The sequence below is a fragment of the Meles meles genome, chromosome 2 (genome assembly GCF_922984935.1).
Source record: "Meles meles chromosome 2, mMelMel3.1 paternal haplotype, whole genome shotgun sequence".
Classification (NCBI taxonomy): Eukaryota; Metazoa; Chordata; class Mammalia; order Carnivora; family Mustelidae; genus Meles; species Meles meles.
In genome coordinates, this window is record NC_060067.1 from 16,519,899 (window position 1) to 16,544,634 (window position 24,736).

The 24,736-nt window shown below is 33.1% G+C and overlaps 1 protein-coding gene across 1 annotated transcript in view; it reads left to right on the forward strand.

Annotated features, from left to right (window-relative positions):
- TECRL (trans-2,3-enoyl-CoA reductase like) overlaps positions 1–24,387 on the forward strand; it is a 104,266-nt gene extending 79,879 nt beyond the window's left edge. The window contains exons 6-12 of the mRNA XM_045998376.1: positions 354–459; positions 1,726–1,798; positions 5,836–5,879; positions 14,839–14,896; positions 22,726–22,811; positions 23,336–23,381; positions 24,260–24,387. Of these exons, the coding sequence (XP_045854332.1) occupies positions 354–459; positions 1,726–1,798; positions 5,836–5,879; positions 14,839–14,896; positions 22,726–22,811; positions 23,336–23,381; positions 24,260–24,387 (541 nt within the window). The remainder of the gene's footprint in view (positions 1–353; positions 460–1,725; positions 1,799–5,835; positions 5,880–14,838; positions 14,897–22,725; positions 22,812–23,335; positions 23,382–24,259) is intronic.
- Positions 24,388–24,736: the final 349 nt, after the last annotated feature.

Here is a 24,736-nt window from a genome sequence, read left to right on the forward strand (position 1 = left end):
GCATTTTGTTATGAGTACATTTATAATCATTATATGTTGCTGAAGTAGGTGTGAGCATACAGATTATGACTGGTATTATAAAATATTTTGAGTGTCATCAGAAGTAAATTTATAGAAACTGTTGTGACAATACTGTCATGAAATAAATTTAGAAATTTCTAGAATAAATGTATTAAAATAAGCATTCATGTTTTGATTATTGGAAACATATAATAAATTATATGTTAATTTAATATGTTATACGTTAATAAATATATAACATTTTAGTAAACTAACAAAAAATGTCTTATGTCTAAGGCAAGTCAGACCTTTGGAAGGGAACTTACTCTGTTCATATTTTATTTTCTTTCTAGCTTGGCTTGCTTCTGTCATTGTATACACTATATCCGCTATCTTTTGGAAACCTTATTTGTTCATAAAGTTTCTGCAGGACATACGCCTTTGAAAAATTTGATAAAGGTGGGATTGATATGTTTCATAATTTTAATTATTATGGGGAAATTTTGTTTATTGGGTCATGTGTAAAATGATACAATCATATTTATTTTCCTCCTGCTTAGATTTTTCTGTTCAACTGTGTCATCCTATCTTAAACATGTGCTCCTGAAATGCCACTTCCCGAGTGACCTATTTCACTGGAGCAGTGTTCAACCAATAACTCTACATAAAAGATTTGCAGTGTCCTTTTGTTACAAGCCATGCATGCCCAGGCACCCTTAATTTTGGAAACACTTAGCATTGAATTCAGATTCTTTACATGCTGCTTGAGGACGAGGGATGTCATACATGAACATTCCTGTAAAAATACATCTGTGCGATAACATTGATGAAACAACACTGTGTATTTATGACAGCTGTCAGTGGGATGACGGTGTCTTTGTTCTTCAAAAAATGGTGAATTCAGGAGTTAATAACCATCCCATCAAGTAGCTGTCAAGAAAATGGGAAGTTTTATGAAATATTGAAGTGGAAATATACATTGGATGACATGCTGCAATTCAAGTTTCCAATTCTATTTCCAATTTATTTTAATTTCCAATTTAAAGCTTACTTTCCATAGGAAATATTTCCTTATTAAAAATTTCCTATCTTTTTTGGCAAATACCTCTTTCTTTCTATTGTTGTCATGGTGATAAAACAAAAAAATCCAAAACTCTTAGAAACCTCAAAAATCATTTAGACTAGCTTCTATTCTGGCAGAACATATTAAAATTTATCATATCAGTACAAGATCAGTATTATAGTCTAGGATTTTTGGAACTAGGATGTTTCCCTTTACAGTCTGTCAAGATATGTTTTATTAATGATTAAATAATTCATTATTTTATTCACTTACTGTTGGAAAATGAATATTAGTATATTTTATGTAATACATTATTTATTATTTTATTACTTCATCCATATTTATTGCTTTATAGTCAAAGACCACTGTTGAAAAATATTTCTAAAATGTATTGTTACGTTTGCCTTATATCCTAAGTACCCATTTATATTAATAAGGGTTGAGCAAAGTAATCCCTTTCCTTAGTGATATCAAATAGGTACTTGTAAAATGCTACTTTATTGGGTAAGGAGGCATAGCATTTATCTTGCTTACAGCATACCATTTTTCATACCATTTTTCAAAAAAAAAAGCTTCAGTGTGTCATGTAGGTGTATGGGATGATTTTAAATGATATTATAGACTATATATGTTCGCTAACTTTTATTATGTTTTATTTGTAGGGCTGTGCCTTTTATTGGGGATTTACTTCTTGGATTGCCTACTACATTAATCACCCACAGTATACACCACCGTGTATGTAAGATTTCTTTCTAATGAAACAATACTGATTTGACAACATCAACTCTCTTCCAAACTACACAGAGATGATGAGCAACCTGGCTCACTTAAAAAAAGAAGCAAATAATGAAAAAAATGTCAATTTTAAATAGTTTCCATATCACACTCCATTACATTTTTCTGTAGACTTAAAAGACCAAATTTGACTGACATGCTTTGATTTATTTTCTCTCTGTAGGAACTCTAGCAAAAATATGAGTTGATTGTAAACCTCCTAAAATGACAGATAGCAAAATGAAAGAATGAAGATTAAGAAGAAAAATTCCATATAGTCACATAATCACATAAATTCACCTATCAGGTTTTTAAAAATAGACAATAAATATGGAATTATGATATTAAATGTAATTCAATAAGAAAAAATAGAAGCAATTTGTTTCTGTAACATAAAGTTTATAACTTTATTAAATGTCTTGACCATTGACTCAGATGAAGCACTTTGGTGGAAAGCACGAATGCACCAACCCTAAATCCTCAATTCCTAAATGTGGGTAGCTGTCCTCATCAAAGAATTCCATTTCTTTTATTTGCTGTGGACTTTTCTCTCTTCAGCTTTTACTGCAGTCCTCAAGGCCCACACAGGGCTCTAGTGCTATAGGGTTGAAGTTTCACAGGTAACTGACAATTTATTTTTTCTGGTCTATTTCTGGTGTTTACGAAATTTGACATGGAAATAAAGGGAATAGTCAGGGTTTTTTTTAGATTTTATAAAATAAGTTAAACCATCTTAATATCTGTGCTTGAAGTACCAACAATGAATCTTTACTAAGATCAGCAAATCTAGTTGCACATGCTAAAAGTAAATCACTGCGATGTTCAAAACTTAAATTCTTCTAAAACTTAAATTCTTCTAAATACTAACAACTATGAATACCGAAGGGGAAAATTTCTTAATATCTTATAAATAGTTTTTAAAAATATTTTATCAGAGATATACCTACTAAATTTAGAACATTACAGACAGATATTTCTGCTCCATAGAATGTTTAAGAGGAGCTTCTGAAAAATGCTACTATATTCATGTCTTTTTTTTTTAATTATTTATTCATTTGTCAGAGAGAGAGAGTGAGAGAGAACAAGCAGGGAAGCAGCAGGCAGAGGGAGAAAGAGAAGCAGGATCCCTGCTGAACAAGGAGCCCCATGCAGGACTCAATCCCAAGACCCTGTGAGCAGGATCTGAACCAAAGACAGACGCTTAACCGACTGAGCCACCCAGGCATCCCAACATTCACATATGTGATGCAAAATAATAGAAGCTGATTATTGTTAACATATGCAAAATATTTACTGAAAACTTCATGTTTGTCAATAGTTGTAAAATTTCTATTTCTTTTATTATAAGAAATATTATGTACGTGTTAATATTCTCTATTACAATTAGGAAAATGAGGACTTGAAAGTCTAATTTTATTTTTCTCAAGACTCTTAAATGCATAAAATGTAAACAGGCCCCAAATTCTGTGAAAACATGTGTAACATTACAATATTGATTCCAACTGGAAAGTGAATGAATACCATGTATAGCCCTATTCTCAACAGATTTGACTGCATAAAATTAATAACATCTGTACATTTACACACCTTAACTTGAAAAAAAACAACATATTATGTACTTCCACCACATATATCATTAAGGAAGTCATTTTTCATACTTCTTGAAAATATTTAAAAGTAAATAAGAAACAAATTATCATAATTCAAAACTTCCATTGGCAGAAATATTCCATTAACTGCAAATTGGCAGTTAATATGTTCAGAAAACTTAATACATAAATGTTAGTATCAGCAGCAATCAAAGAAAAACAACCTGTTTTTTTCTTGCAAAATGTAAAATATTATAAAAATTATAAAAATATTACAGAAAGTTTTGGGACACCTGGGTGGCTCAGTTGGTTGAGCCTCTGCCTTCTGCTCAGGTTGTGATCCCAGAGTCCTGGGATGCAGTCCAGCTCTGCTTCCTTGCTCAGCTGGGACCCTGCTTCTGTCTCTACTAGCCCCTCCTCCCACTTGTGCTCACTCTCTCTTTCTCCCTATCTCTGACAAATAAATAAATGAAATCTTTTTAAAAAATTACAGAAAGTTTTGCTAAAATTTTTTTCTAGAAAATTTGTTTCAGATTACACTCTCTGTAACTTTGCTTTTTGGAAATAAAAACTAAAAATATTTAAAATTATACTTTTTGTCCCTGTACCTGTTTTATCATATCATTATTTATTCTCATTAAAAAATGAAAACAAGGTATGTCTTTACTGTCCTGCTACGTGAAATGTTCTGAACTTCTAAACCAGAGTTCATCCTTGTACTCGAGAGCATTCCTTGATCTCCCTGATTAAATCATTCATTTTAGCTCTCACATTAAATCCTATATAGATCTTTCTTAGTCACACTTATCAGGGTTGCAAATTTCCCTTTGTTATCTTATGATTATTTGCTTTCTTGTCAGACAGTAATTTTTACTAAGATAAGAGTTGCTTTTGGCTTAGTTTATAATTGATTTTATCACAAGCACACAGTGTAGTGCCTGTTCATTTCCTAATAAGTATTATTGAATGAATGAAGTCTAGTCTAGAAATAGGCACAAATAAAAAAAATATATATATATTATTTAGCTGGAAAAGAATGTTTAATTACATGGCAAATGTTGCTTAGTAGTATGACAAATATAATATTGAGGAATAAGTGATTATAAAAGTGTTCAACACTTTTGTGTACATAACAAATATGTATATTCCCAAGGGAAAATCTGAATTTTAACTGATTTACCATGGATAATGTGATTTTAATGTATTTTTTCTTTTACATTTTTATCCATTTTCCAAATTTTTTCCATTAATGTATTAATGTATTTTATTTCATAGTTAGATATATACACTTTGTAAAAACAAAACTTCCAATACTTCCACATATTTTATATATGTGCATATGTCTATCTACACATAGATACACATATATAACATATATAGCATATATATGATGTATATCCATACATAGATATTTATATAACTTTTGACTAAATTATCCTCTAACATTCTAGCCCATGGAACTGGAACTTCCATAAAAGACTTATAAAGAAAGATGTTTGAAGCAGTATTACTTATCATATATAAAATTATAGTAGCACTAATTATGCAGCTATTAGATAATATTTAATGTTTTTAAACTTAGCCACATTACACATTAAGCTTTTATCACAAAAGTTTAATAATATTAGGAAAGCCTTTAAATATATTCTTATAAAATATGCAAGATTTAAAATGAGACATTGTAATTTTGTAAATGGGTTTACATAAACACAATTTATATGTACACACACATAAAAGAAAAGGAAATGCAACTGTTAATACAGATGATGAGCTTATCAAAAAATTTATTTTTGGTACTTTTGTATATTTCACCTTCTCTACCATGGTCAAAGTAACTTTAGGACAATGTCTTAAATTCTATTTCACTCCTTATTCTATATTATTTGGGAATTTGCATAACATATTTTTCTTTTAAGATCAGAACATTAATACTTGCCTCATTTATTTGTTTTTAGCAGAAAAATTTAAAAAATACTTAAAATATTACCTATCATAAAATATCAATGCAAAAAAAAAGTTGTTTTTATTAGCATGTTTCTTTTGTTGTTAAACATTAAAAAAAGAGCTATCATTGGGTGCCATCTTATATTATGCTATATTATGTGCCGTTAAGGTAACAAATGAAAGATTAAATCTGCCTTTAAAGAGTTTAATAATACAAATTAAAAATAGATTCCTGTTGTATTTCAAACATAATTAGGTGACTTAGAAAAATAGTGTTATGTGAAAGCAAAAATAATTTTATCCCTTCAGATTGCAAAAGTATTATCCCAAAGGGTCAATTACATACATCAGAGTACTTTGGATTAGAGGGTAGTAATACCCAATCAACATTGCTTTAGTTATGTTTGTAGTGTGGCAATCCAAAATATGAATGTTTGCATTACATCATCTTTTCTTACTTTCTAGCATTTGGAAACCGGCAAGTCATAGTATCTGCTATCAGTTTTTTGGTATGTATTACTTATATTACTTGCTATTCATGCTCTAATTGTAGTGCTATTAAGAATGCAAAACAAATTATATTTGAGGATTTCACGTAGAATATATGATCTCTTTTTATATTATATACTTAATGATATTAAGTGGAGTAAGTCAAATGATTACCCTGAATCAAGCCATTAGCTCTCTAATTTTTTTTTAGCTCTCTAAATCTCTTAATCAAAATGTTCTACTCACCTATGAAGGATGATTAGAATAATTGGGAATCTAGTAGAACTTGAAAAAAATCCTACTTAGTAATTCTTCCTATTGTCTATACACTTACAAACCTCTAAGAGCAAAAGTATTATGAGCCTAACAGATGAACATCTAAAAAACCCTTTGGCATAATGGTAACTTAACTTATTCTGAATGTAAACAGTCTGCTTTTTCTGGATGAAATATCTTTTCTAAGTGTTCTCAATCCAGTTATTTAGATTATTTTATTTAGCTTTACATATGCATTGTTTGAATGGGGAACATATCAATCTGAATACAACAGATTATTATTTCCAAAATGCATTATTTCATTAAACACAGATTTTCCTTCATACCCCATATAATTCCACCATACAACCCATGCTTCTATTCTTTATTTATGTTCTTCTTCATTCTTGTCCTTGATTGATTAACTCCCATGATTCCTGGTTCCTGATGTATTGATAAATTCCCTTGATTTATATATAAGTCTATATCCTTTGTGAAGCTGGTATTGCATAACTTATACCCCACCATTTCATACAAGGCACAGATCACACCACTTTGTTAAAAGTTCTCATGCTTACCTGTGTATGTGTGTGTGTGCATTTTAATTAATACTTTAGTTAATAACATCCTCTACTTATTGGCTGTGGCAGGGGCAGGTCCTTCTCTGTATTTTAAGCACCTAGTTCTGTGCATGACAGAAATACTCCTTGCTTGAATGAATAACAAAAATCATTTCTTTATTCCTAATTTCTTAAGCAAATATATTGTCAATATATCACCACATTTTAACATTCCACATGTGTATATTGCTCATAATTGCAAGGTTTCAGTTTGTTTATTTTGATGTCTTTATTGTTGATCCACTTGTATCGAGTCAAATAATCTCTATATAGTAACTACTCAGTAAATTTGAGCCACTGGAAGAATTAATTAGTGGAAAAACAAAGCAATAACCACATATTTGGGTTTTATTTTTATATATTTTAAATTCATATCTGTTTTCCCTCATTTTTCTCCTCCTTATAATGTTAGCCATTATACATTTTGAAACTTATTTTCTGTTATTTCTGTATAAATATTTACACATCTCCCATTTTATATAATATTCTTGATTTATTTCCGTTTCTCTAAGGTGGTATAGCTGTGAATCCATGTTTCTAGTATAAAAGAAAACTTTTATGAAAAGTTATAAGTTTTTTTTGTTGTTTGTTTTTTGTTTCTTTTACTTTTTAAGATTTATTTATTTGAGGTGGGGGAGCAGAGGGAGAAGGAGAGAGAGTCTCAAGCTGACTCTTACCTAAGCACAGAGCCTGACATGGGGCTCAATCTTACGATCCCAAGATCACAACCTGAGCTGAAACCAAGAACGGATGCTTAACGGACTATTCCATCCGGGCACTGCAAGAAAATTACTGCATTTTAAAACACTTGCCATAGCAGTTATAGTATTTTTTTTAAGTGAGAAAAAGAGGCATAATTGAAAACAAGCAAAATTCTAATAGTTTATAATATATATTTTTCCACACAGACTTTTGAAGACGTTGCCTCCTAATTAAGCTACCAGTACTTAATCTTCACACATGATTTTATTAATCAGTACTTTTTTTTAAATACATTTCAAATGGGGAAAAATAAGAAGGAGGAAAATTAGGCAAGTCATAAAATTTTATCACAGTTGCTATCTTGTAAGTAGCCAAGGTATCAAAACAAATAGTGATAAATAGTAGCATTGTCTAAATTCAATACAGACAATAGGTGTGATAACTTTAATTCCACATTTCTAAGCACATAACAAACATTGACTGTTAAATTCGTAGACTTAAATTAATATAAAAATAACATATATATATGTTCATATATACAACACTATCTATATGAAAAAAAAAAAACCTCACGTAAAAGTCAAAATTTTGAATGCAATTGTATTCTGTTGCAATTAAAAGTTCAGAAATGAGACAGAGGGTCACACAATCTCCTAAAATTATAAATTGTCATGACAAATTAAAAAGTCCTGCTAGCCCTGAATTTCTTAATAATGTTCCATATAGGCAAAACACATTTAATTTTCACAAATAATATGATATTAAGATATAAGTTTTAGGAAACTGATTCTAATACAGAATTTATAAACAAAGGAGTTGTTTGAGTTTGCACATATATCACCTAAATTGAGGATGCCTACTGTATCATTGTGAACATAACATTATATATTTCAAGGTTAATTTTTTTTTCATTCACAATAACTGAATGCCAAAGTGTGTGCCTTTCACATTTTTCATAAGAAATGTATATGCAAATGGTTTGGAAAGAAAAACACCTATGTTTAAGTCAAATGCTTTTAATATTATATTAAGATCATCAATATATAAGATAATCATTATTATGTAGAAGGGAAAAAAGGAAATTCATAGGTCAATCTTGTATAATATAAAGTTTATAGAAAAATGCTAATTTTTCTGCTAATGTTTGCACAACTTCCTGTACTTTGTTTTGTTGATATGTGTATCCTCTTAGCATAAGAAAAAAAGAATTAGCATGAGAAGAAAAAGAAAAAAAAGTTGCTGGAGGAACTAGATATATACATACAAAAAAAAAAAAAAGAAGAAGAATCTAGACACAGACCTTATACCCTTCACAAAGATGATCTCAAAATGGATCACAGCCCTAAATACAAAATGCAAAACCATAAAACTTTTAGATGATGATACAAGAGAAAAACCTAGATGACTTTAGGTACCATAATGACTTTTAAGATAAAACACTAAAGAATGATCCACAGAGGATATAATTGGTAAGTTGGACTTCATTCATCTTAAAAACTTCTGGTCTGTGAAGAATGATGTCAAGAGAATGAGAAAGAAAAGCATAGTCTAGGGAAAATATTTGCAAAAGATACATCTGATAAAGATCATTATCAGAAATATATAATGTATTCTTAAAATGCAAGGATAAGAAAACAAACAGCTCAATTAATAAATGGGCAAAAGACCTTAACTGACACCTTACCAGTGAAGATACACAGCAAATAAGCATATGAAAAGATGTTCCAAATCATATCCTATCAGGGAAATGCAAATTGAGATGAGATAGCACTATACGACTGTTAAAATGGCCAAGAATCTGGAACACTGACAACACCAAATGAAGATAAGGATGTGGAACCACAGCAGGAACTTTCATTCATTGCTGTGGGAATGCAGAATGAACTAGCCATTTTGGTAAACAGTTTGGCAGTTTCTTACAGACCTAAATACACTTTTACCATATTATCCAGCAATTGTGCTCCTGGGTATTTTCCCAAAGGAAGCAGAAACTTGTGTCTACAAAGAACCTTACAAATGGATGTTTTTACAACAGTTTTATTCATAATTTCCAAGACTTGGAAGCAACTAAGATGTGCCAAAATAGGTGAACGGACTATGATGCATCCAGACTATGATACATCCAGACAATGGAATATTACTCAGTGCTAAAGTGTAATGAGCCATCAAGCCATGAGAAAACATGGGGAAAGCTTAAAAGAATATTACTCAGTAAAATAAATTCTCTGAAAAGGCTAAATACGGTATGAATCCAACTTTATCACATACCAAATTTAAAAAAAAGAGAGAACTGTGAAAACAGTAACAAGATCAGTGGTTGGCAAGAGTTGTGGAGAGAGGAATGAATAAGAGGTGTATAGAAGATTTTTAGGACAGTGAAAATACTCTGTATGATAACATGATGATGGATATGTGGCATTGTATATTTATCCAAACCCAGAATGTACAGCACCAGGGGTGAACTCTAATGTAAACTGTGGACTTTGCGTGATTATAATGTATCAATGTAGGTTCCCGAGTTGTGACAAATGTACCACTCTGGTGGAGGACATGGATAATGGAAGAAGATACGCATGTTTAGGAGCAAGGGCTATATGAGAAATCTTGGGACCATCCCTTTGATTTTGCTATAAAATGATCTAAAAAAATGTCTTAATGAAAAAAGTGTTGGTTAGTATATATATTTTCTGAAAAACCCATAATTAACATAGTACATATTTATTCTGGAACGCAATGTATGTTATCCTTTTTTAATTGAAATGTATATAAATGTATTTCCTAACTTAAAAAAGTAGAGATTAGGAATTAGAATAAATTTTTATAATGTTATCATAGTGATATGTTATCATTAGTTATAAAACTTCTGATGCAAAAACAGTGTAATATTGGCCTATATTACCAAATAGCATGTCTATGCAAATGTGTTTTATCCTTTAGAGACTAACTTCTCAAGATTATAATAGTTGATGCATATCGTGATGAAACTTTTCATAATTATAGAGTAATCCAAGATTTTCCTTATTCTTGAAATATTAAGGTAAATAAGACATGACATAATAATTATTATTATCATTAGAAATAGAGAAAATTACAATAGGTGAAATTCAAAACAAACCTGATTATCAGAGAAATATTTTAGCAGATTCAATTTTTTAAATGTAATTTACGTTGCTCAAATTATAAACTTATATCTGCCAATAATTAATAATAGTGATAACATATGTAAATCTTTCGGGAGAGCAAATATATACAGAAATAATATAGATCATTTTCATTGCTATAAAAATACTATTAGATCTCAGAATAAAGATTATTTTTACTGTGGAAACCAAAGCAATTTTACTAAGACAAAATGACAGAGCCTATTTGATGGTTACAAATTTTGTATTAGTGTGTTTAGATTTTATTATTATTATTTTTATTTTTTTTCATTTAATTGTATTTCCTCAGTGTTCCAAGATTCATTGTTTATGCACTACACCCAGTGCTCCATGCAATATGTGCCCTTCTTAATACCCACCACTAGGCTCACCAAACCCCCGACTCCCCTCCCCTCCAAAACCCTCGGTTTGTTTCTCAGAGTCCACAGTCTCTCATGGTTTGTCTCCCCCTCCGATTTCCCCCAACTCACTTCTCTCTATCTCCCAATGTCCATTTTTTGACGTGATTATCTGTTTTTTTGAGTGTTGAGTTTGAGGTTATTATTATCATTTTTAAATATTTCATTTATTTATTTAAAAGAGAGAGAGTGCGGGAGAGAGAGAGCACAGCAGGGGTAGGGGCAGAGGGAGATGGAGAGACAGACTCCCCACTGAGCAGGGCGCTGGATGCAGGACTCAGTCCCAGGATCCTCAGATCATGACCTGAGCCAAAGGTAAACCCTTAAGGGAGCTACCCAGGGGCCCCTCAATTTTATTCTATAGACATATTGTTTTCACTGATATAGTAGAGAACGTTCAGCTGCTGAAGCTTGCAATAAAGAACATTAGAGAAATTATATAAAAGTGGATCTCTGCAAGTTGGGCTTCTTCTAACACATCTGTATGTTTTACTGTATAAGATAATTTAACATTTAAGTAAAGTAAAAATCAAACCTAATGATAGCAACTTCTTCAAACTTTATTTTTGAAATCATTGTGTTTATATATAATGTGCCAAATGAAGATATCAGATTTAGTGAAGAATTAATCCAGGAGAAATGTATAAGTCATGCTGGAAAATGTTCCAGTGTTTCACATTTAATGTGCTTCTGAAATTTTATTCAGTGATAGAACCTTCTATTGAGTTTTACAGCACTGACTGAATTTCCTAATCTTATTCAGCCTGACCCAAGAGAAAATTATATCAACCACTTTTATCCAGGTCAATTAAGCTATAGTGGACACATTCATTCTTCAGAATTTTAAAGCCAGTGCTTAAGGTGAAAGTTGAAAATAGTCACAATTGCTCTTTTTTTTTTTTTCAAAGATTGTATGTATTTATTGACAGACAGAGATCACAAGTAGGCAGAGAGAGAGGAAAGCAGGCTCCCTGCTGAGCAGAGGGTCCCATATGGGGCTCGATCCCAGGACAGTGGGATCATGACTTGAGCTGAAGGCAGAGGCTTTAACACACTGAGCCACCCAGGCGTCCCACAATTGCTCTTTAAAATACATTACAGATTTGCTAAATTGATGAAAAACTATTTCTAAACATATAGATATAGCTGATTTTTCTCTCTCTATCCTTAGAATGTATATAGATATGCATTTTATCTGTAGATAGCAGATGAAAAGTTGGATTATTTACCACTTTTTTATCTCCTTCTTTTATATTTATTTGTGTTTTATGTTTTATTTGTGGTCTTATGGGGAAGGGGCACATACTGACAAATTATGACATTAGTATATGGCTAGTGGTCTAACTGAATCCTAAATGCTCATTTTTCCATGGCCTATACTTTGGGTAGAAGATTGATGTTTTGTATTTAGTTGTGTTGTGAAAAGTAGGAAAGAGAAAAAAAAAAACTTTGGTGGTTGAGTGAGTTTAAAATATTGATAATCATAAAATGAATATGTCTTATCAGAAGAAAAAACATAATTTTTTAATTAAGACTTTATTTATTCGGCAGAGAGAGATCACAGGTAGGCAGAGAGGCAGGCGGAGGGGGTGGGGGAGGTGGGAAGCAGTCTCCCTGCTGAGCAGAGCACCCGATGCAGGGCTAGATCCCAGGACCGTGGGATCATGTCTTGAGCCAAAGGCAGAGACTTTAATCCACTGAGCCACCCAGACACTCCTGAAAAACACTATAATTTTTAAAATATTGTTTGTTCACAAAAATTTGGTAAGTTAATTGGCTTATTAATAAGACATTTTATCATATTTTGATAAAATATGATTTGATAATTTGATAAGACATTTTGCATTTGGCCCTGTGAGTGGTGAAAAATAAGTATGACATGAGATTTGACTGAAAGGTGAGCAAAAGATAGGAAGACAACAAATATGACAAATTATTAATTTAGCAATTACATGTTTTGTAGTACTACCATTTTGTAAGATAGAAATATAGAGAAGATTAATCAATGTAGAGTTATTCTCTGAAGAAGTTTTTAATTAATGACATTGGTAACTAAAATTATCACAGTTTTATTGGGTAATTCATATATCCGACACTTGATTTCATTTAATCATCCTAAAATAACCATCATGAGACAGGAAGTAATATTAGCATTTAGGTGAAGAAATGGAATTTCAGATGTCTTAATCATGTAATCTCTAAAAAGTAAAAGATGAGGCATTTGAGCACAAATTCATCCAACAACGGCTCACACTCTTAACCACATTCACCTATAAATAAGTTCAACTATAAAATTATTATCTGAAAATGTAAAATTCAGCTTTTATTCCTAATGAGGATTTGAGAAACTTGGAACCTCTTCTTACAAAACTATTACATGTGAAGAAATCCATACAGAAATTGTTGAAGAGAACAAAATCAGATATATGGTAAGAGAGTAATAGCATGAAAGACAGGGGCGCCTGGGTGGCTCAGCGGGTTAAAGCCTCTGCCTTCAGCTCAGGTCATGATCCCAGGGTCCTGGGATCGAGCCCCGCATCGGGCTCTCTGCTTGGCTGGGAGCCTTCTTCCTCCTCTCTCTCTCTCTCTGCCTGCCTCTCTGCCTACTTGTAATCTCTATCTGTCAAATAAATAAATCTTAAAAAAAAAAAAAATAGCATGAAAGACACATAATCAAAAACATGCTTAATTTATAGGTTCTATTATAGTGAAAATTTGGACGACTTTAAGCAATAACGGTTTTGGATAACAATCTGTTATTAATAAACAAAATATGAAATTTTGAATATATACCTTGTGTTAATCAGATGATGCGTATATATGACAAAAGAAAGGGTACTAATTTCTGAGGACACACTGCAAATTGGGAACTTTTTTTTTAAAGATTTTATTTATTTATTAGCGAGTGAGAGATCACGAGCAGGGGTTCAGAGACAGAGGAAGAAGACTCCCTGCTGAGTAGGGAGCCCCATGCGGAACTGGATCCCAGGACCCCAGGATCAGATCCCCAACCGCCTGAGCCACTAGGGCTGCTGCAAACTGAGAACATTATTAATCCCAACCCTGGAGATGTCAGTAAGACTTAAGATTCTTAGATGGTCATGGTGGCCTATTGACTGGGAAGGCCGGATCACAGACAAGCAGCGCATGTCTTTGTAGGACAGTACTGTTTACACTCAGTTTTCTAAACTACATTGAAACCAGGTGGGCATCATACCACCACCATTGCAGTAACAGGGTTGCTACTGTGCTAATGAATTTAGAGCCTGTGTACCTACTCCAAATCTGTATTCCCTGACCTTCTTATATGATACTTGATTAATAGGTTAAGTTTTCATATAATCAGCACAACCTGATTTTTAACAAAGGAACTTTAACCTAGTTATCAAAAGGGATCAATAATATCTTCAAAATTTCTAGCTCAATGTGACTCATTATGTTAATTCAATATACATCTACAGTGGCTTTTTTCATCATTGTTAGGATACAAATTTCCTTCTCCCTGCAGTTAGAGTAATAATATATGTCTTGGATCTTTGGAATTAATATATCACATGAATATTGGTAAGTTTATAAAATATAATTTTTAATTTTTAAAATTTTTATTTATTTGAGAGAGAGAAGGATCAGGGAAAGGGGCAAGGGGAGCAGCAGATGGAGAGGGAGAGTCAGACTCCCCACTGAACAGGGAGCCGGTCTTGCAGCTAGATCCCAGGACCTTGGGATCATGACCTGAGCCAAAGGCAGCCACCCAATACACTAAGCCCCCCAGGTTCCCCTATAGAATATGATTTTAAAAGAGGAACATATAGATCACACTGAAAAGTTTAAAATATTTTACAGATTTGTGAAGCCGGAAATCATTTCATCAATGTAATCTTGGCTCATCCCAATCATACAGGTTAGTCCCTTTTTCTCTTTATCTCTCTAAACAATGTTACTTACTATTTTTAAAAGCCTTTAGCAAACAATTTTTAAAGCAATAGTTGGGAACATTAAAGAAAATATGTCCCAATTCTGGCTCCTGTATGCCTAGTTTTTTCAAATATTTGAACTAAATCATATTTTCTAATAATGGTTTCTCTAAAATGAAATGTGCATGCCCCTCACATCAAATGACAATCTCACTTAAATCTGTAAAAAACAAACAGATGGTTAAGAATTAAGGCAGTACAAAATCCAGGATAAATGCCAATTTCTTAGCTTAATTCTCAGTCTTGATCTAATTTACATTATAATTTATATAATCCCACTGTATTTCAAGTGACTTAAACTTTTTTCTAATAAAAGTCATCTTTTTTTGACAAATTCAATAGCTCTGAAATAGCAATGCCAGGGAGGACATTTTGAATTTAGTAGTTAGTTTAAAATATTTCACAAAATTCACAGTGTTTATATAAAGATATTCTTCATAAATCAATCTTCTCATTCAGGTTTAATTATAGGTATGGATCCATACTGTTTTTTGTGTATGATACATAATTTAATTATTATTTTATTTTATTATATTTTTTGAAGATTTTATTTATTTGATAGATAGAGATCACAAGTAGGCAGAGAGGCAGGCAGATAGAGAGGGAGACGCAGGCTCCCTGCTGAGCAGAGAGCCTGATGTGGGGCTTGATCCCAGGACCCAGGGATCATGACCTGAGACGAAGGCAGAGGCTTTAACTCACTGAGCCACCCAGGCGCCCCTAATTATAATTTCAAATAGCAATGGTCAACATTTGGAATTCATGCTGTTATCAGTCTAGCTGCAAATATAAAGGTGCATTGCCTCAAGTGTTTTTTAACATCTACCTGGTTGTCTTAACATTTTTTTGACTTGCACATTTCTGGCAGGTTGGTGAAACACTTTCCAAAATAATTTTTTTCATATAATATATAGAATTACAAAGGAAAACTTTGCTCAAGTCTCTTCATCTATTTGGATTATGGTATCATGACTTGAAAATGAAAATTTTCAGTCATTATATTTCTGAAGTCAAACATGACTTTGGAATTGTTCATGTGAAAAAGACTCCTTTCTTCAGTGTTTACTTCATCTTTTATCTTGCTTGTATGTAGCTCTTGAGAAAGCAGATGCCAATCCAATCTTGTCTTCTCTATTAATTGATTTTGTCCTTTTGCCTTGAGACTCAAAGACTTTTTCTTTACCACTAAATCTATTAATTTTTTCAGATATGTTTTAGATTTCATAATTTCAGGACAATTTTCCCAAAAACATGATGCAATCTTCCAGGAGGTTGATTCATGTCTTTTTTTTTCTTTCTTTCTTTTTTTTTTTTTTTTTTAAGTTCTAGAAGTTTAAAATTTGTTTGTTGCATTGTGGGCTTTGTCAGGGGGTAAATTATATATAAGTTATATCTTCATATGTAAATATATGTTAATATCTTTCATTTTCTATATTTAGCTTTTTGTTTGTTTTTGGCTGTTTTTATTCATCTAATTAATATTCCCTATTCTATTGAACATTCCATTCTTAGGAAAATCTAAATGTCTGTATTACTGAGAGTCTTTTTTCCTTTTCTACAATTTCTTTCTTGAATACAATCACCTTTCATCTTTTTTTCTTTCTCTTTTGGCCATATCTATTTTGAGTTTTGGAATTCTTAATAGTTATGTTCTCTGGTATCTGCAAGTGCTTCTGTTTAGGCATGTTCTGTTAAAATTTTTCAATTTTCTTTTTTGGGGGGATGTTTTTATCAGCATGGAGAAAATAACTCCCTATTTTATTGACATATGAGGGCCGGTCTAGGTGGCTCAGTGGGTTAAGCCTCTGCCTTCAGCTCAGGTCATGATCTCAGGGTCCTGGGATCGAGTCCCATATTGGACTCTCTGCTCAGCGGAGAGCCTGCTTTCCTCTCTCTCTGCCTGCCTCTCTGCGTACTTGTGATCTCTCTCTCTCTGTCAAATAAATAAATAAAATCTTTAAAAAAAAAGAAAAAAGAAAGAAAGCTTATATGAATGCCGATCAACGTCTGTTCATTTTCAAGTGTATGGATTGTCCTCAAAGAGGAATGACAATTTTTTTTTTACAGATGGGAAGCTTGAACTAGAGTCCCTAAAGTGTATTCTGGAGGGGATGGGGTTTTCTTTATTGATTCTTTTGATTCTTTAAACACTCCTTTTTCCTAACCTCACAATTCCCAGAACTGTTTTCTTCTTTTCCTTCTCCTCCAAACCTCCAAGCAATGTCTTCCCCATGTACTGCTCTTTGATACTACTTTTGTATTCATGGAAGCAGTGTTTTCTAAGATGAAAACCTTCTGGTCTCACTACTTCCAAATCATTTCATCTCATTTTAGTTCTTCATATCCAGTGTTCTGACCTATCAGATATCAGACCATTTTTCAGGGTAGACCTTCTTTTTCTTATCATGAATCCAAGATTTCTATAATACAGTACATTCTTGTTTTCTTACATAAACTCCTTTTTTAAAATACCAGTTCTTTTCTTGGCTTTGAAAAATTTCTGCTACTCCTGAATTTTTACTCCCCATTATGTATTAACTGAAATTTATAATAATATCTCTTCCTTAGACGTGCTTTAGTCCTAAGTTATGTTTAGGGAGATCATTTAATTTTTATCATTTAAATAAGATGTCACAAAATGTGCTCCTCAGTAGACACAATCTGATATAGAGTAAGTTTAAAAGAAGTTTATTACAGAGTATGGAAAAGAAGAAAGGAAGGAGAATTTTGCTAAGTGGAAATTGATGCTGTCTCATGGTGGCCTCAGTCAATTCTATAGGGGTATCTGATGCTAGGATAATCTTGCTGACTTGTGTCTTACGTTGGAATAAGTAGAAAAAAGGTAACTTAGGTGTGGATCTTTCTGGGAAATGTGAATGACCAAGGATAAGGCAGCTCTCTTTAGTCAAAATCATCCTATCAGAGGGTCTGATAGTTGAAAACTTTCTGCTACGGGCACTCCCAGCATTTAGGGAAGAAGTCCATCATACCTGCTAGGGATCTTGACAGTGTATCACAGAAACCATCACAGTCTCTTTCTTTTTTTTTTCACAGATCCAATTTGTATACTTTTTGGTAGTATCCCTGTCAAGATGCCAGTAGGCCTCTTTCTGGGGGAAATTTAAAAGAGACATTCTTGTGGGAGAGCACACAGCCTTAACCACTGTACATGGTCTTGGTAAAACAACTGATTTGTGCTAATTCTCTTCTCCACAAACTGGTAGATTCCTTTTACACTCAACATGCTTGTTTAATGTCTCAGGGATTATCTATTGGCATGACCTAGGTTCTCTCTCTCTCTCTCTCTTTAAAGTCAGGGGAAGGGCAGAAGGAGAGAGAGAGACTCTTAAGCAGGCTCCATGCCCATTATGGAGCCCAACATGAGGCTTGTTCTCTCAACCCTGAGATCATGACCTGAGGTGAAATCAAGAGATGTTTAACTGACTGAGCCAGATATTCAGGTGCCCCTACTAGATCCTCAACTAGAGGATAAAATTTTCATGGATACTTTTTTCAGTGTTGCAGGGTCTTCTTTCCTGAGGTCCCAGTCTTCCACCAATGAGGTTAGTGTCTTACAACTGGTTGAAGTCCAAAAACTGGGAAAGGATTTTATATTACGTCAGCTGCCCCAAATCTCTTTTCATCTCTATTCATCTCTTATTTTGCCTAAATTCAGAAATAGTGGTGTTGAGTAAACATCAGCTAGTCACTACGAACGTTTCATTATTTTAACTAGCCATAATGCTTTGTGGATCAAACTTCTTCTGAATTAACTACACATTCTGGCTTATGACAGCTAAGTGCTGCCACTAGAAATGCCTTGATTTGGGAGAAGGGGAAGTATGGATCCTTAAATCTCAATCACTACTAGTTCATTCTAATTCTAAGATGATATCACTTATACTCAGACTGGAACTGCAGAAAAACAACGCTAATCTTAGCGTTGGTGTGCCCCTTTCACGGAAACATTCCTTATAGCTTGGGAAAATGCTCTAAGTTCTAAGAACATAGAAAAGAACATGGGGATATGGAACACGAAAAAATTTATCCCATAGAAAGAGGTCTTCCTTTTTCAGCCTTATATAGACTAATCTAGGATCCCTGCTTTCCAGACCATTTGATACCTTTTCCCCGCTTGCCATGGAATTCTAACATTTCTTCCTCACTTACTGGATGCCATTACTCTGTTCATGCTAACTTACTCTGTTCATGTTACATCTGTTCATGCTTCCAGGTGCACATTAGTGTGTTTGTACCATTTCAGCAGAACATGATTTCCTATATCCCAGAAGACAGTGTCAACATAATCAACCTACCCTTGTCCAATTTTATATTTTGCCTTTCTCATTAAGCACCCCAGTCATAGTACATTTTCCCATAATATGCTGGCACATGGTAGCTGGGTTCTGTACGTCCACTGGGGCATAATCTTTTGTTTTGTTGTTGTTCCCTTATCAGATCCAGAACAAACTCAGGTAGGTTATTTTTTTTTTCAGTATTTAAATTTATTTATTTTTTCAGCGTAACAGTATTCATTGTTTTTGCACAACGCCCAGTGCTCCATGCAATATGTGCGCTCCCTATTACCCACCACCTGTTCCCCCAACCTCCCACCCCCGACCCTTCAAAACCCTCAGGTTGTTTTTCAGAGTCCATAGTCTCTTATGGTTCGCCTCCCCTTCCAATTTTTTTTTTTATAAACATATAATGTATTTTTATCCCCAGGGTTACAGGTCTGTGAATCGCCAGGTTTACACACTTCACAGCACTCATGATAGCACATACCCTCCCCAATGTCCATAACCCCCTCCCCCTCTCCCAACCCCACCTCCCCCCAGCAACCCCCAGTTTGTTTTGTGAGATTAAGAGTCATTTATGGTTTGTCTCCCTCCCAATCCCATCTTGTTTCATTTATCCTTCTCCTATCCCCCTAACCCCCCACGTTGCATCTCCATGTCCTCATATCAGGGAGATCATATGATAGTTGTCTTTCTCCGATTGACTTATTTCACTAAGCATGATACCCTCTAGTTCCATCCACATCGTCGCAAATGGCAAGATTTCATTTCTTTTGATGGCTGCATTGTATTCCATTGTGTATATAGACCACATCTAGGTTATTTTGTATTGTAACCCTAGCCTATAACATAGGAGTTAAGAGAGGGCATGGAGTAGATCCTAGAAGGGTTTTCTTGCAACATAGTGGCATATGTATTGCCTTTACGCAAGGGAGTGTTCTAACTTTTAATAGAGAGGAGTGGATGACTTCTGCAGGTTCAGGGAGTTCATGGAAATCTATATTTTCCAAGATTTTGTGAACAACCACCTTGGCTTAGCAGACCTAGTTTGGATCAGAGTTCTTTTTTCTTTGAAGCCTGACTACTCTTTCAGTAAGTCCTTGTCCTGGTCTTCAGCTTTCTCTGTCTTTCTCTCATTGCAAGAGATTAGAGCTTCTCTGATGAGGTCTTCTATCTTTCTCACAGCTGGATTTTAATTGCCAATTGTCAATTTCAGTTTCAGCTGCCTTTATCAAGAGCACTGAGAGTAATCACCACTTAATTTCATTGGACCAAATAAAGCATTCCTTTCCACCAGTGTAGCATGCCAGCATACCATTGGTAAAAGGCTTTACATTTGCAGAGCTACTCTTGTACCGGCAGCTATCTGTATGGGACCTACTATTAACGACGGAGTCATTGCAGGCTTTTCAGTAGGTCATTCAACTTTAAAATGCATTCTAAAGCAAGTTTTTTTTGTTTGTTTGTTTTTTAAAGATTTTATTTATTTGACAGAAATCACAAGAGAGGCAGGCAGAGAGAGAGGAAGGGAAGCAGGCTCTCCGCTGAGCAGAGAGCCCGATGCGGGACTCGATCCCAGGATCCTGAGATCATGACCTGAGCCGAAGGCAGCGGTTTAACCCACTGAGCCACCCAGGCGCCCCTAAAATGCATTCTAAAAAAAAAAAAAATGCTGTTGGTTTAGTTTCTGGGATGCAGATGCTGAAGTGGAGATTAGCATTCAGGAAGTCTCTTAGAGAGTGATTTTATGAATGGGAAAAAAATAAGTCATCTTTGGGGAGAAAATTGAGAGTCTGCAATTTCAAGGGGAGTTTCAGACGAACCTATGGGGCATGCTACAGGTGCAATGAACAATCGGTGTTATTCTGAGTTGAATCTTTAACTTACCACACTGGTCAAATATTGGATTGAGGCTACACCAAAGAGTGAGTGTGATCTTGTGTAAGGTTGAAACCTTCTGCCTGACAATCTTCACAGAAGGTGCTGAGAGTTTAAAGTTTTCTGCCAGCAGTTATTCCTGAAGCTGTGGAATAAACTCTTATACCTGAAGAAGAATCTGGGGAGTGCAGCACTGCAATGTAAAAAATCTTCTGACTTTTATTTAATAGAAGTTCTATTAGAAATAGTAACTATTGATTGAGAAAAACTTTCATGGGAATGCAAGTACTAAATTAATAACCTCTAGACTTACATCTTAACATTAACAGTAAATAGATACAGGAGATAGTATCTATATACGTATATTTTTCTGGGTCCCAAGACATATTGGTTATCAAATCTACAAACTAGAAGCAATGCATGTTTGTGAATCCCTGAACATTTTCACTACCACTAGAGGCTGAACAGTCATAAACTAGGTTTAACCCAGATTATCTTTTATGCATCTTCCACCTCTGAAATGCAGTTTTTATAACATGGATAGTAGGTTCCTCAATCACCTTTCTTCTGATGAATATATGGATGTTACAAAAAGGCACTTGCATGTACGTTATCAAGAGAATCTGTAATATTAAATGGTATATGTATTTATCCTTATCTTGAAATAAGCCATACATGAAATCTGCCCAGTACCTAATATATTTTTTACTTTGATATTTTAACAATAGTTACAGTTCTGAAAACAACATACTGACATTTCATTATGACTTTAGAATTATAGCTAAAAGAGATTAGTTGATGTGTTATCTGATTAAATTTTCTATGGAGAATAAACAGTAATTTTATAATTCATATTTACTTTTACAAATGTCACTGCTCAAAGCTCAACTTGAAATCACTATAAATTTGTTACCTAAAACATTTCTTGAAAGAAATTAGAAGGCAAAAAAAATCACAAAAATCAAGTGGCAATATGCTAAGTATAATGAAAACTGTAAATAACAGTTCTGATTGCTAAGCAGAAGTAATTTATGTGGTATTTCTGAATATTAACTATGCTGATATTCATTGTAATCCTCTTATGAGAGATTTTCACACTTTTCTAATATAAATGACATCCTTGTAAAATTCCCCTTGGATTTTCATTAATTAAATAGAAAGGGAGGTTTGAAGTATTTAATAATCTCAACGAAAAACATCATCTTCTTTGATACTAAAAGAGAAGAGGCAGGCAATTGTTAAAGTACATTTACTATTTCACTATGCAATTCAACTGCATCTATTATGCAAAATAACATTTATATATTGGAATTTAAAGAACTGATTATCATGGCATGTTCTGTAATTTTATAGTAACATAGTTATAGACATAGAAAATGACAGATATTCTGTTTGAGTCAAAAGGTCATAACATTTGAAACTGGGATTCTTCTGAGTCATTTAGGAAATAGGTTTCTATAAATACGTGATGACATTTTATGTAGTATAAGTTATTCCAGGGAATTTAGAATTATATAAGACATATGATTAAATTTGCAATATGTATCATCATTGATATTTTCTACCCTTCTTTCTAAAAGGAATTAATGCATGTTTTCCAAGTCCAAATTATAACCCCTTCACATGGATGTTTTTCCTGGTTTCATGTCCTAACTACACCTACGAGGTATGCTATTTATTTACGTAAATAATTAAACTTTATCCCATGATATACTAAATGCATATGTTTATGTAATTACATATATATTAAAGTTTAATATATATGATTATATACAGGTTTTATCTATATATTTGGCACAGGGATATAAATTATGATATATTATTTCAATTCAAGTTATAGGCATAGGAAATTGGAACATTTAACCACAGTTTTCCCTGCAAAAAATGAATATTTTCACATGTATTTATTTAAAAAAACATAATCTTCATATAAAATATCTTAAGATGTTTCAGGATTCCTTTTTATATCTTCAAAGTTTTTGGGACAATATCTTTCATTTTGTTTTATGATGCTCTTTATGGAATTATGACTATCATTTTTTAACAACAAAAGTATTATTTGGGGGAAATTTACTTCTACCCAGTTTTTTATTGCGTTTTAAGCTTTCACATTACCTATATAATATCACAAGTGAAAAAAATACTACATTTAATCATAGGTATTTATTAATTTATGTTTTAATCTAACAGATTGGATCATGGATTAGTTTCACAATCATGACACAAACTCTGCCAGGTAAGACCTAGGTTTTTTGATATTTAAGTAAATGCACCTTTGGGAGAAGTGGTTTCTGAGAACAAATTTCTATAGTGCTAAAGTTTGACATTTATGCAAAAGGATTCTGGGCTTCTATGTTTATTTTTATCTTGGATATTTTTAGCCGTATTAAAATATAATGAAACAAAATTATCTAGGTAACCATGGCTTAATCCAACCTGGAAAATGTAGCCCAAACATATTTATTAAGCAGCAATAATTTGTTAACAGAAGTGATCGTAATAATGCACTTCACTTGAAACTCTCTCTTATGCATGAACACAGACATGTGTATGTGTTGTGTCCTTCAAGTGTCCATGATGTCTCTGAAGGGAAGGCTGGGAGCATGAGGGTATAATCTTAAATGCTGGGCAATTTAACACACATAGGAGATTTAAATTGAAATGAGCTGCATGTATTGGAAAGGGTATGTATTACATCCATTTCATCCATTATTTGTTCCACTGTATAAAATTTTGGAATCATAATTAATGCAGTTTGCCATATGCATGTGTGTGTGCAGATGTATATTACATACATACAGGAAACTACTATTGAAAAATTCCGAGAGCTAAAAATTCCTTATTTGGAAATGCTTTGTGGCAGTGGCAAATAAAAAAAAAATGTGGATTTATTTTGACCTCTGCTATGTACTTTCTATGTTTATTCAATCATAAAAATAGTTGAACATATATTATGTTAGGCACTTAATATGAGTAAAGAAAATTGATACGGAAGTATGAAGTACTTGAGAAATATTTTAAGAGATATACGATAGTTTTTTTTTCTAATATAACTTGCTATATCTATCATAGGAATAAGAAAGAATAATTATTTCCTTTTTTTTTTTTTTCTAGTTGGGATTTTTACACTTCTGATGAGTATCCAGATGTCTCTGTGGGCACAAAAGAAACATAAGATTTATTTGAAGAAATTCAATTCTTATATGCATAGAAAATCAGCAATGATTCCATTCATACTGTAGGAAAAGTGTATAGAAGAAGAGTATATAATCTCAATAAATCAGACATGGGCAATTGTTGACTATAATTAACAGAATTTCAAAAACTACAGTACTTTTACTGAGGGGTGCCTGGGTGGCTCAGTGGGTTAAGCCTCTGCCTTCGACTCAGGTCATGATCTCAGGGTCCTGGGATCAAGTCCTGTTTTGGTTTCTCTGCTCAGGAGGGAGCCTGCTTCCTCCTTTCTCTCTCTTTGCCTGCCTCTCTGCCTACTTTTGATCTCTCTCTGTCAAATAAATAAACAGCATCTTAAAAAAAAACCAACTATAGTACTTTTACTGAGTAGAAGTATTAAATGGTAGAATCTAGCTA